Source organism: Phascolarctos cinereus, unplaced genomic scaffold (genome assembly GCF_003287225.1).
Source record: "Phascolarctos cinereus isolate Bilbo 61053 unplaced genomic scaffold, phaCin_HiC Scaffold_3;HRSCAF=262, whole genome shotgun sequence".
Taxonomy (NCBI): Eukaryota; Metazoa; Chordata; class Mammalia; order Diprotodontia; family Phascolarctidae; genus Phascolarctos; species Phascolarctos cinereus.
Genome location: NW_027555736.1, coordinates 77969974 through 77984422, shown reverse-complemented (window position 1 = coordinate 77984422; position 14449 = coordinate 77969974). Strand labels below are relative to the sequence as shown.

The 14449-nt window shown below is 35.6% G+C and overlaps 1 protein-coding gene across 2 annotated transcripts in view; it reads left to right on the top strand.

Moving 5' to 3' along the window:
• Positions 1–14449, top strand: part of HELLS (helicase, lymphoid specific) — a 32103-nt gene that overhangs the window by 14400 nt on the left and 3254 nt on the right. For both annotated transcript variants that reach the window (XM_020964124.2, XM_020964125.2), the window contains 10 exons: positions 624–767; positions 3159–3355; positions 5710–5806; positions 6255–6416; positions 8114–8259; positions 8340–8478; positions 9978–10061; positions 10144–10263; positions 12302–12418; positions 13029–13188. In XM_020964124.2, coding sequence (XP_020819783.2) covers positions 624–767; positions 3159–3355; positions 5710–5806; positions 6255–6416; positions 8114–8259; positions 8340–8478; positions 9978–10061; positions 10144–10263; positions 12302–12418; positions 13029–13188 — 1366 coding nt within the window. The remainder of the gene's footprint in view (positions 1–623; positions 768–3158; positions 3356–5709; positions 5807–6254; positions 6417–8113; positions 8260–8339; positions 8479–9977; positions 10062–10143; positions 10264–12301; positions 12419–13028; positions 13189–14449) is intronic.

The window sequence follows — 14449 nt, the reverse complement described above, 5'->3', positions numbered from 1 at the left end:
GTGGTCCTTCCTGGATATTTTATATTTTTTTAAATGACATTTCAGGTACGTAAGTTATTTATCAGTGTCAATATGTCATGTAGCCCTATGCTTACTATGTATTAATTGCTATTGGGCGTTTCAAACTGAATGTACCTTAAGTATCTCAAACTCAACATGTCTGAAACAGAACTCTTTCTGCCTAAAACATCCCCTCTTCTGAGTGACCCTATTTCTTTCAAGGGAACTACCATCTTTCTAGTCATCAAGGTTTATACTTGGCGCTCAGAGTCATTCTTGACTTATTCTCATTTATCTCACATGTATCCAGTTGTGATTAGGGAGGCTTCAGTCTGGAGCCAGAACAATCTTTTTCCTTTCCCACTAATGAGTAGCATACAAAGACAAAAGAAATCAGTACAATGTATTTTGAAGTAAATTAATAAAATTTTAGTGTGTTCAAGTATTTTAATTCTTGGGACTTTTGAAAAAGGGTTTCTTCCTGTATAGTAGAGAAAGTAATATTGGATTCATTTTATTGAATAACAAAGTGAAACATAAGTCAGATAATTGAGGAATTTTAGCTCTTTCCCCAGATTTATGTAAATTTGTTGTGTTTATCATAAATAATATTATCATCCTAGATTCCTATTATGTTGTATCATGGAGATCAACAAGAACGTCGAAAATTGGCACAAAAAATTCATAAACGTGATGGAACATTGCAGATACATCCTGTGGTAATTACGTCCTTTGAAATAGCGATGAGAGACAGAAATGCTCTACAGGTAAACAGATCAGCTTTATATAACTCCAAATATACTCATTTATTATAATCTGTGTAATATGCTATCCTATGTGTCTTGTAAAACTGATTTTTAATCCTGTAGACTTGGAGTTTTTTTAGATATTATGTGGTTCTTCTCTTTGCATCCCCCTCCCCTCCGTCTGAAACACTTGCCCAGTTCCCTTTGTGATGATTGGCATGTATTTGTAAAGAAAACTGATTGAGGTTTAAGTCTCTCAATAAAACAGATTGAAAGTTAGCAATTGTAATCGTGACTTTTTAGCATCATTTATGTTGTGACCATTGGTGTGATGCTTAAATATGTTTGAGGTCTATTCTATTACATTTTTGATTTTATTGAATTTATCCAGCCCACTTAAATATATTCAGGCTTCTCTTGAAGTTCGTCCTGTTCTGCTTCTTCACATGAACAGGGTGGTAAGGATAGAGCTAAACATAAGCAAGAGTGTGGCAGGAGAGTCTAGCCATTACTTCATGGCACCCTTTTTTTACATGTTTATTTCTGCTTTTGTGAATTATCACCCAAGTGAAGAATCTGCTATACTCTTTGGTGGTAAAAGGTACAAGAGAACAGGAAGTCAAGAACTTTTCAGAACTATTAATTGCTCTTATTTACTGCTCTCTTAAACACTGTAATGTTTCTCTTCCCACTCTCTCCGCTATGTTTTTGTATTAGTTGGTTTCTTACTTTTTTTAGCTGTGCTCCTGTGATGTTTCTTATTGTTGTACTTTTGCTGCTGACTCTTTAATTTCTGGTTTTGCTATCTGGAAGTAGAATCTGAGAGAGATCTTGAATAGTGGTTTTAGCCCAAGTATTATTAGAGAATGTAATAAGCATGGTAAAAAGAGGCCAGATAGGGGATTATTAGCCATTATTCAGGCTCAGAGGCCCATGTTTTTAGGATTATTTGCAGAAGTTTAGGTGAAGGGTTTAAAATGGACTTTAAGAAGATATAGGACCATAGAGTTAGAGTGAAAAGGCCTTTCCAGACCTTTTCATCTACTTTCTCATTTTATGCAAAAGGTGATTGAGATTCAGAGAGGTTGAGTGAACTTGCCCAAGCTTACCCTGGAAAGGGCAGAGGAGGGGTTTGAGTGAGAGTGCTTGGACTTCACATCCATTGATCTCCCCAAAGTGTTGAACTGCCTTTATGCAGAGACATGAGACAGTGCAGTGCAGTGCAGTGGAGCCTGGAATGACCTCAGGGAGAAGGCCAGTGAGAGCATAGGAAGATAGGTTACATTCTATCCTCCCCTAGCTGCGTCACCATCTCCTCTAGCACTTCCTCATATTGCCTTTTCCACAACTGTCCTTCAGATGGCCACTCAGGGAGGCTATAATCAGCCACTTCTGGTAATCACAGCAGCTCTACAGGCAAATTTCGGTCTCTGAAGGCTATCTACCCTCCCCTTAGTGCCTCTGTTCCTGAGTCACCACAGTAGGGGCTCTGCCATCTAAGCTAGTGAGCATGGCCTTTCTGTACCCTCCACCCCCTGAGCATACATGTTCTCTTTTCATCAGTTAGAAAGTGGGAGTAGCACAGGATGAGCTAGCATAGATAATTTGCTCTCATCTTTCCCAAAAATGCAGCCCTCTTCTGAACCTTCCCTGTTTCTTTGGAGGATGTTATCATTCTTCCAGTCTCCTATGTTTTCAGCCTCTTTTTCCTTGACTCCTTATTCACTTGAAACTACACCCCTCACTACTCTGACAGAGCTGCCAAAAGAATTTTCGTAAAGTGCAGGTCTGGACCAATCACTTGGCTGCATGATAAATTCTGATGCTTCCCTATTGACTGTAAAATCAAATATTATTTAATCTTTATCTCACTCTTTTAAAATTTTTATTTTCTGTGTAAATTTATAGTGTATATAATAATTGGTGCTTTTGACTATATGTGTAATTACATAAATCTAGTGCTTATCCTGGTGCCTGACAACATAGTCAGCACTTCCTACATGCTTTTAGATTGATTAAATACATGTATATAGGGGTGCATGTGCAAAGTTTTTTTGGTGATAAGGTGTACTCAAGTATAACTCGGACCATGGTGAAATGATTGGGAAGGCCTTGTGGCATTCTGGCCCTTCTTATCTTCTGGCCACATGATTCTGGGCTAGTTACTTAATCCTGAGTCCTTTAATCTCTCTTTAAGAAATTTTGCACATTAGCTTCTAGATCTGAATTGGTATTGGGAAATCCCTAAATACTTACTTAGTATAGAAATGTGAGCATTTGTACTTATTCACTAATTTCTAATACTTTAGGGATGGAAATGTCATACTTACTATTTGCTTTATTCATATAACCAATGCAAAATTGTGAGGTGACACTCTTGAAATCATTTCTCTTTTCCAATTAATTTTCTAGCATTGCTACTGGAAATACTTAATAGTAGATGAAGGACACAGGATTAAGAACATGAATTGTCGTCTAATCCGGGAATTAAAACGATTCAATGCCGACAACAAACTTCTGCTGACTGGTACACCCTTGCAGAACAATTTAGCAGAGCTGTGGTCATTACTAAATTTTTTGTTGCCAGATGTTTTTGATGACTTGAAAAGGTAGGCTGAAGTAGTTGCTTTTTTTCACTGTTGAGAAAAAAAATCTAACCAGTACTTAAAAATCAGATAACTCTGACCTGTTTCTGGATAACTGAAGACTAAGAGTTTTCCAACCTGTTCTTATTATATGTGGTGTGTTTTGACACACTCCATTTTGACACCAATGTACTCCTAAGAAATCAAGAAAAGAAAATCTCTAAAGTATTTAGATATCTATAAAGATTTGACCAGGGCAAAAACCTCTTATTTGTGTATTATTCCTCAGAATTTGAAATATAAGAGCTTATGGTCAAGGTCAGGTCAGAAAGACCTGAGTTCAGATCCACATCAGACACTAGCTGTGTGACCTTGGGCACATGATCGCTTAATATCTGTCTCAGTTTCCTCAACTGTAAAATGGAGATAATAATAGCACCTCCCTCACAGAGTTGTTGTGAGGCTCAAATGAGGTAATATCTATAAATCATGGTGCCTGGCACATAGAAGGTGCTTCATAAAAGCTTGTTTTTCTTTCCTCTTGTGGTCACCCAGAATATCAAAGAAGAGAGCCTCATGTATTATCTTTCTTTAGAATTACTGGGCATATTAAAAAGTCCATAGAAGATCCAAGGCCAGAGTTATTGGTTATAGCTTATTAGAGAATTAGGCTTTAAAGGGGCAGCTAGGTGGAGCAGTAGGTAGAGTCCTGGCCCTGAAGTCAGGAGGACCTGAGTTCAAATCTGGCCTCAAACCAAGCACATGACACTGTGTGACCCTGGGCAAGTCACTTAACCCCAATTGCCTAAAAAGAGAAGAGAGAGAGAGAGAGAGAGAGAGAGAGAGAGAGAGAAGAGAGAGAGAGAGAGAGAGAGAATTAGGCTTTAAAGCTGAAAGAGATCTTATGAAAAATACCAGAGTAAGTCATGTAGCATATTTTTGGTGGTGCATGGACTGCCCTATTAAAACTGGGTAAGAAAGAAAAACCGAGTCACAGCTGGCTGATTGAACACTTACCACCTATAGGTTAGAATGTGTGCATCAGGAGCCAATAGTTTAATGAATAATAATTATCATTATAACAACAATAATATTTATATAGGGCTTTAAGGTTTGAAAAGTACTTTACATGTATTTCATTTCATCTTCATGTCCTGTGAGACAGGTACTATTATTTTCCCCACTTTAGAGCTCAGGAAACTTAGTTTGACAAAGGTTAAATGATATAACCAGGATCAAACAGCAAGTATATATCTGATGGCTATATTGGATATGATAGGATTGGAATTCAGGTCTTTCTGACTCTTAACTGCAAACCACTTTAAAATCCATGATCTTGTTTTATCTTTAGGATTGATAACGGGGAGTGGTAGTTCGCCTGTTTGAGAGAAGAAAATTGATTTTGGTCAAATGGCTAGTTAGTGGCAGGACCAGTATTAGAATTCTGGCCTTTTTACCCTTAAGCTCTTTCCATGAGAAAATTGTGTTCTATTCTTTATCTACACCATGAAAATCCAAATAGAAAATGTTTCAGGCAAGTTTGGTTGAATTTAGGGTGATATGGCATAGATAAAGAACATTTCAGCCAAGGGAAATTAATCCTAGTGAATAAAATATTAGTGAATAGCTCTAAAGCTGTCTAGTATTTTTCATATATATATAATGAAGCCTACATGATTTTGCTATTAATAAATCCAGGGTAGAAAAGTATAGAATTAGATAATTTTGGAGTGTCCATAAATGTGTATGTCCGAATGAGCTTCAGAAAACATTCACATGAAATTGTCTGCATGATGTGATTCATTAATAATATTTCTCCTGCTTGGTGATGGATACAGCATGGATTATTTGTGTAAAAACTTGGGTGCTCAAAACTATGCTGATAATCTAGTAATATTACATGTTTGGGAAGTAGTATAGCTATTTCTGTAAATTGAATTATATTTTAAATAGCATCGTATGTAAATACTTCGTGTTTTATTGCTTTTTTTGTTTTTTTAAAGAATCAAACTATTCTACAATTTTGTCGTTTTTGAAAGTTCAGGATTTTTTGTTTTTTTAAAGGCATACCTATAGTATTGTATTATTGTATTTATTTGCTTCATTGTAATTAATTAAATGTAAATTGTGTAAGGGATAACTAGAATATGCTTTTAAGGACCTATTTCTTTGGTGTTGAACCTACAAACGTGTTTAGTAGATTGTCTTGTTGCTTTTTGCAAAAATGCCATCACCTGGTGGTTAATCTTGTGTCATATGACAAAGTAAAGCAAAAAATATATATATATTAAAGTTGTATAGAAAAACATTTTTCAAATTGGCATGTTAATTATTTGTTTAATGGATTGAGTAATTTAAGATTTTATTTTTCTCTCTAGCTTTGAGTCCTGGTTTGACATAAATAGTCTTACAGAAATTGCTGAGGACATCGTTGCTAAAGAACGGGAACAGAATGTTTTACATATGCTTCACCAGGTTTTCATTGTTTCTTGGTTATATAATTGTTCATTTTGGCAGAATATAGTGAAGTGTATGTGAAAGGAGATTGATATAAACTTTGAAAATTAGTGTTGTGCTAAATTTTAGAGATGCTTCACTACCAAGCAGAAGAGTTTTAACTTGGGCAGCAGTGAGTAGCCACTGAAGATTTTCATACAGAGAATTGATATAACCAAGTGTAGACAAAAGACAAATTGTTATGAATGCTGGGTAAAAGGACAAGTTGCAGGGTGGGAGACAGTATTATGTACATAATTACTAAATAAAAGTCAATTTTCAGTAAGTGCTAGTAGTTGAGAGGTTGGGAAAGAGGTTTATCTGAACTGGAGTGGTCTGAGAAGACTAGAATTCCAGTGATAAAGACTGCGCTATAGTCCAGTGGAATGGTTCATCTTATTTGCTTATTCCTTTGTTATTTTTCTAGATCCTGACCCCTTTCTTACTGAGAAGACTAAAATCTGATGTTGCACTTGAAGTTCCTCCTAAACGAGAAGTGGTAGTATATGCACCTCTTTCAAAGAAACAAGAAACTTTTTATACAGCAATTGTGAACCGTACAATTTCAAAAATGTTTGGATGCAGTAAGGTGTTTGTTGAAGTAGAATTTATATTTGTTGTTGTTCAGTTGTTTTAGTCGTGTCCGACTGTGATCCCATTTCGGGTTTTCTTGGCAAAGGTATTGGAGTTTGCCATTTCCTTCTTCAGCTCATTTTATAGATCAGGAAACTTGAGGCAAACAGGATTAAGTGACTTGGCAGGGTCACTCAGCTAGTAAGTGTCTGAGATCAGATTTGAATGGAGGTCTTCCTGATTCCAGGCTTGATGCTGTCTCTATCTGCTATAGATGTGCCATCTGCTGCTAATAGTATATATAATATCTAATATAGAGAGACTGTAGTTACAAGTAACATCATAGGAGGTATATTTTAAATGAATCCGAAGCTGGAGACAGAAAATTCCATGCTTGATGCAAATGAATCTGTTGAGGCTCATGAACCTATTAGTGGGGATTGGATCTTAGACTCAGAGGTAGAAGGGCCTTAGAGGTCATCTAACCCAACCTTTCTTCCACCACCAACTTACCAGCTTCCCCAACACATTTTTTTTTAAACAAAGAAATAGGTCCAGAGAAGTTCAGTGACTTGCTTATTCAACTTAGGTAGTAAATGTCAGAGCCGGGGTAGGAATCCAGATCCTCTGACACCAGTGTTTTTTCTACTACCCATTAATTTTATTCCTGTAGAGAGGATGTAATAAGGAGAGGTATAGAAGTTGTTTTGTTTTCCATTATTTTTTCCTTGTTTTCCTTATCCTTAAGCAAACTGAGTATGTTGTATTTACTGATATCCTTCAAGAGAAGGCTTCCAAGCTGTTGCTAAATATACAAAGTACTTAAACTCCCTACCACTTTCCCCCCAAAAAATAGCTACACAGAAAGTTAGTGAAGAAATATGAAGCAAAATTCTCGACTTTGTAAACTATGTATATATGTTTTGCTATAATGCTTTCACGTATTTCTAGCTTGATCCTCAACATCTCTGGTAATCTAGGGTAGGTATAATTAATATTTTATACAGTTATTTATAATTGCAGAAACAGATTTGGAGAGGTTAATTACATGTTTGGAACTATATGACTAGTTAATGACAGCACAGGCACTTGTCTAAAGACTCCTGATTGGTAATTTCATGTTCCATAGTGCAAATCATTAATCCTATAGACAAAAAAAAAATAGCATCCGAAAGGAGTCTGTTAATAATAGTCCTAATTTCTTTATCTTTAAAGTGGGTTGCTAAAAAGCATCTACCTCGTAGGGTGGTACGGATGAGGTAATTAATGTAGGCAAAATGTTTTACAAACCTTAAAAGCACTATAGGAATTTGAGTTATTTCTGTCCCTGAGTCATAAGATTCATTTGTATAAGTGCCTATTGGCCAAATTACTTAGAGTCAAATTGAACAGAAGTTCATCTAGCTTCTATTCTCTGTTACCTCTTTCTGTGTTAGTTATTTCTTTATTCTTGGATGTAATCACCATACTTAATAGGATTAAATATATTTTCTCAGGTACACTCAGCCTTTAGAATTTGACTGTAAATCATTTATGTCATCTAGTCAATGGGCACTCGTTAAATGTTAAATAATGCTGAAAAACAGAAAAATAGTGAAGAGAAGAGTATCCTTTTCAAAGAGGCCTGGGATTTGAGAAGTTTATATAAGATAGTATATTTTGGGGAAAAAATAGAAATATTTTCTCATTCAAGTGTTTTTTGGTATCTTACAGAAAGAAACCATTGAACTGAGTCCCACAGGAAGACCAAAGCGCCGAAGCAGAAAATTGATTAATTATAGTACATTTAATGATGATAATGTACCTGATGAGTTAGAAAAATTGATCAGTCAAATGCAACCAGAGATGGAATCACAAAGGTGTGTATTTAAATAAATATCTTTATATCAAAGAGTATTTTAATATCTGCTGTGCATTCATGTCTTTGTACTTTTCCTAGACCTGTAGTAGAAATGAGTATTCCTATAGAATCAGAAGTTAACCTAAAGCTACAAAACATTATGATGCTTCTTCGAAAATGTTGTAACCACCCATACCTCATTGAGTACCCTCTAGATCCTGTCACACAAGAATTTCAGGTAAGTGGCTAATAGCATTTGCTATTTTGACTTCTCTAACTTCTTGATTTTGATGTCACTTATTTTAGCTTTCATGATTTCATTGATGTGGGGAACTTCCACTAATGTAGATCCGTGTTTACCCTTAAATGCTTGGATGCTAAGGACTTCGTGAGAAATTTGCCCAGGGTCTTCTGGAAAGTATATTTCAGAGGCAGGACTTAATGCTTGGTCTTCCTAACTCTGAGGCTGGCAAGCCCTTTATCCACTAGACTATATGAGTTGCCACGTGAAGACTCATCCTCTGTCCCTTAAGCAGATATTGTTAGGAAAATTTATAATGCTGCCTGTGTTGTTGAGAAGGAAAAATCCTTAGGGGGATCAGAGTGAAGTTCTATATGTTTACATGGACCTTAAATGCTGAATTTCTGTATTTTATATGTGTAGCTACATCAACAGTCTTAACTTCTGAACTCGAAAGTTATTTCTTTTAGAAAAAAGTCATCATTTTCCTGTAGTGTACCAGCAGTCTGTACAGGGCTAAATTTAAATGAACCTTTCCGGTACCAACTATAATTAGTCAATGTTCAAGTTGATAAAAAGGTGTAAACTAAGTGTTTTGGCAGCTTATTTGTTAGCTTTTTACTTTATTATTTATTTATCTGGTTGCCAATGCATAGGAAATAATGTGCTGGTTATTGAAGAGCCTAAAGGTTGATTTAGTCCTTTCTCACTAAGTTTATATGGCCCCTCAGAGCATTACACCTTCCAAAAGGTACATTTAAAGTTTGTTCTGGGAATTTGCTGGCTTGACCAATTGATGTAAAAATTTAACAGTAAGAAGCCCAGAACTCCCCTTAAGCACATTTATGAGGTATTTAAAAATTAGTGAAGTTCTTTACATACTTTCTTATTCTAGTCCTACTGAAACCCTATGAGTTAGGAAATGGGCTTAGAAAGATTGAGCCCTACCTGATCCCTTATCCACATCTATTTCTAGATTACTTCCCACTTTGTGTCCTAAATCCTACCCATGCAGATACCCCTTTCTACTCTGCCGTAATGCTATTTGCATTGGTTTCATTAAAAAAAAAATTCTATATTTTTTATGTTACTTATTTCTTAATATATTTCTCCCTGTTCCCTAACCAGCAAGTCCTTCCTTTATAAAAATATTAAAAGAGAAAAAGGAAAAAACAAAAACCCAGCCAAGACATCAACTGTGTCTCCCATTGTGAGACTTGCTTGGCGTCTCTCACTTCTGAAAATAAGTTTGTAGGATTCTTATTCAGGGCCAAGCTACTTTACATGGGCATCATTGTGTGCATTGTTTCCCTGGTTTTCCATTACATATGTTGATGTATTATATGTAGGATTCACACGTTGGGTAGGGGAAGTATATTACTCTTTTTTCAGCATAATTTGTTAAGAGCTTGATGCGTTTTATTGGGGAAAGAAATATTTTAAATGTGATGCTTATTGTGTTACTAATGTTCTTTTCTTCTTAACCTCCCTTTAAGATTAATGAAGAATTAGTGACAAGTTCAGGGAAATTCTTAATTCTGGATCGGATGCTTCCAGAACTCAAAAACAGGGGTCACAAGGTATTAAGTTTAATTGGAAAGTGATTTTGTTCAATAATTGTTTATCCCAGAAATCAAATACTCAGTAATATGTACTTTTCAGGTGCTGCTTTTTTCACAAATGACAATGATGTTGGACATTTTGATGGATTACTGCTATCTTAGAAATTACAGCTTTAGCCGGTTGGATGGATCCATGTCTTATGTAGAAAGAGAAGAAAATGTAAGGGCAGGTTTATGTGATTCACTCTTTGAAAATTTTTTTCTATCAGTATCTGACTGTATTGTTTAGATGTATAAATTCTTGAGCCAGGCCTCCTCCCTTCCCTCCCCCCATCTAGATAACAGTGGCTGGAAAAACAGGAATTACATGAAGAAAAGAAAAAAAGGCCCAGTAGCAGGTTTTGGCTCCAATCAAAGGAATACTATATTAGTAATTAAACTGTACTATTTCCTCTCCCCTACCCTATGTATAACATTTTAAAATAGAAGTATTGTTCTTGTGGATGTTTTTGTTTTCTCCTATGATTCTTCCATAATCTAAGTCACTTTGACATTTTTCAAGTCTATTAAAGTGAAGATTTTCCTGAGTCAAGGCAATGATACAGTTCAAAATATGAGACAGGCATTCTCTTCCTAAGATTGTGCCAGTCAGTGTAATTGGGTGGTAACATCTTTATTTCTTTTTTACAAAAGGTAGTGTTTTGTGTATTGCTTATTTGTAGCACTTTTTATGGAACTGATGAGTCCCTGCAGTGTTGTTTACCTGGCAGTATTTTTATAAAACGTTAAATAACCTTAGGATTTATTTGTGGGTGAGTCTTAAACAGAAAACTGTACAGCTAGGACATATCAGATAGGACTGTGTGTTAAAGGACCACAGTCCTTGGCTTGGGCCTTGAAGGATGAATAAGTTTTAGATAGGAAGAAGTAGGAATAACTTTGTAGTCAGAGGCACACAGCCTGATTAAAGTGGCAGTAGCAGGCCATGCTGTGTTCTGGGAACAGCAGTAGAATAGGCCTGACTGGCTCAAAGGATTCACTGTTAGCATGACAGGGTTAAGACAAGTAGGGGATTACCAAATAATTAGGACACCAGGCTAAGGAACTTAAAATTTTATCTAGTAGAAAATATGCCGCTGAAGATACTGGGGGAGAGGGGAGATTGGGAAAGGAATGATGTGAAATTGGAGTTTGAGGGTGATTCATCTGATGATCCTATGAAGGATGGATTATAGGGAATTGCTTAGGAATGAGGAGAAAAGTTATATCCATGGTGTCAAACTCAAATAGAAACAGGGGCCACTAAACCACGCATAAGCATTTCTGTGGGCTGTATATTGACTTAGAAAATCATGTTAACATTTATGTTCTTCATTTTTAATTGTTAAATATTTCCCAAATAAATTTTCATCTGGTACTTAAGTCTTGCAGGCCATGTATTTAACACCTCTGACTTAGATTGGTAGTTTGTTGACTGGGAATGGAAAAGAAGGGGAAGAGGAAGAGCTGGTAGCACTTGGTGATCAAGGGAATAAAAGAAAATAAAAAATGAGTCCAGTTTTGTACTTCCTTACTTAGTAGAATGTTTTAACATGCAAATACTGATGATAGGGTTTAGGGGACTCCCAGACATGTCAAAAAATTGCATCATTCTTTCCACTGAAAGTATAATTCCATCCTCTTCATCATTATGAATGTTTTGCTGGCTGTGGGTAAGGCAGGCAGAGCAATTGGAGATAATTCAAGTAACTGTTTAGAATCTGTATACCAAAGTCCTGGTTATTTGAGTCTTATAACATGTATCTCCCTTTGGAATTTATTCTGTTTTATATGAGGTAATTCTTCTGTTGGATTTCTTTCAGTGGATGTTCCCTCCAAAAGTAGAATATTTCTTCCTACTGCTTTGCCCCAGGGCACTCATATTCCTTAAGCAAAAGACCAGGGATTGAGTTAATTAATTGAAAGATTAATGAAAGCAAAATTAAGTCTGCATATTGTCTGGGCCTTAGGTTAGAGAGACTTATTACCAGGTTGGCTCTGTTGAGGATGAATTTTACAGCTGTAGCAACTCCTGAAGATACAGAGGAATTGTGCTATGCAGTAGTGGAGGGACTACCTACACTGATACTTGTGGGTCTTTGGAATGCTGGAGTAAGCTGTTATTTATTTCAGCTTAGTTGGCTTACCCAAGATAGTTAAGATTCTGCTACATTTACCAGTTTTGGCTTCTTTTTACTAAATTCCTTTTTTTCTTTTAGATGCAGAAGTTCAACACAGATCCTGAAGTATTCCTGTTTTTAGTTAGTACTCGAGCTGGTGGTCTAGGTATTAATTTGACTGCAGCAGACACAGTTATCATTTATGATAGTGATTGGGTAAGTTGGGTGGTACTGAGATTGGATTTTTCTATTCTTAATTCTCACTGGAAAGAAACTTGTGCAGACTTTAAGAAATTATTTTTATGGATAACTTTAGTTTTACATCATTTACGTTTCCCAGTTTATATCTGCACATTGGTTTCGCAATATATGTCTCCCCCAACCCTTTCCAGAGAACCATCCCTTATTTATAACAAAGAATTTTTTAAAAAGTTCAGCAAAACTAGTCAACATGTTAAAGAAAAGTTTAGTGTACCGTTCTATAGTATTTCATACTCAAGGTTTCCCACCTTTGTAAAGGAGAAAGATTAGGAGTTTTTAATGATTCATTTCCTAAATTGTCTTTAAATATAATATCCATTTTAGAACTACAGATCATTTCATGTATATTACCAATTTTTTAAACTTGTAGAACTTGGAGTAAATTAGAATTTCATTTTGGATACTATGACGTTTTCAGAGCTTCTCACTCTGAAGGAAAAGCTGAAAAATCAAATACTATAGTCTAAAATTTGTTATGCTGTCAATTTTTGATTCTGCTAGGATTTTGTACATTGATTCTGCTAGAAGTTTAAGCTAATGCTAATGGAATATCTTTTGTTTCAAGAATCCTCAGTCTGATCTTCAGGCTCAAGATAGGTGTCACAGAATTGGTCAAACAAAACCAGTTGTTGTGTATCGTCTTGTGACAGCAAATACTGTTGACCAGAAAATTGTGGAGAGAGCAGCTGCCAAGAGAAGGCTGGAAAAACTCATCATCCACAAAAGTAATTAACAATTTTGTAACAAAGTTCTTGTGCTGTTAATATTTTCCCCAGTAAGTTGCTTTGCAGTGGTGTGCTTTGCCTTTTTTTTTTTTAAAAAGGTCTTTTTATTTTCTCCTAACTGGAGTTAGAAGGCAGAGCTGAGGTAAGGGAGACATGAAGTGATTGGGGGGGGGTGTTAAATTATAGGGATGCCAGGCTTTTCAAGTGCACATTTTCATGTAGGTAAATCCCAATTAATTTATTTTAAATTTAAATACACAGTAAGAAAAGGGGGAAAAAGCATTGCTATGTGCACAGCAGGAAGTAAGAGAAGATTCCAAATATGCAGCAATAGATTTCCATTTCAAGAAAGCCTATATAATAAATACTACATATTGTATTGAGAGTGCTTTTTACTTTGTTCTTTTTTCACCATTCCCCCCAAAGGCTACAATTAAATGCAGATATATATTTACACACACACACAGAGACACACACACACAGATATACACACAAACATATACATACACTTAGATATCTATAATCATACATAGACAAATTCATGTGCATCTATGTAAGACTGTATACTACACTTGTTTGTCTTCTGTTTCTCTGAGGGTAGATAACATTTTCCTTTTGTGAGTCCAAGTCTTCATTTTTTTTAAGTCTACCAACTCAACATTTCCTATACTACTACAATATTCCAACCTTATACTGTCTAGTTATCTTAAATAGTCTAAAACAATATTGATTAATATGGCTGACACATAGTAGTTTACCTATTTTTCTCTTTTGATTAAATATGTTATCGTAGCTTTAACTTTGTCTGAGATTATGACTACTAACCCTGCTTTTTTCCCATAATAAATTCTACTCCTGATCATTATATTTGTGTGTATCTCTTACTTCCTATCCCTCCTGACTCCTCTACTTTACTTCTGCCTGCTTCCTTGCCCTCCTATTAATTAACCTATTTCCTCCTACTCCTAAGGATCTTTCCCTTACTCTTTCCCCCTCATCCTCTTCTTTCTATCTGATGATAAAGCAGACAGTTGTGCATGTAGTACTAATGTATGAGGAAATCATGGTTGAATTCCTTACAGCCACATAAGAAAAGAAAATTGTGTTGTCCACAATTATTATATGATTCCTTTCACTGAAAGTTCAGTTATACTGAAATTCAGTTTTACCTTTAATCCCATCTCTATGCAAAATTTATAGTATGTGTATAAATACTACACTATGGGTTCATAAAATATTAGCCAATAAGTACTTGTATGAA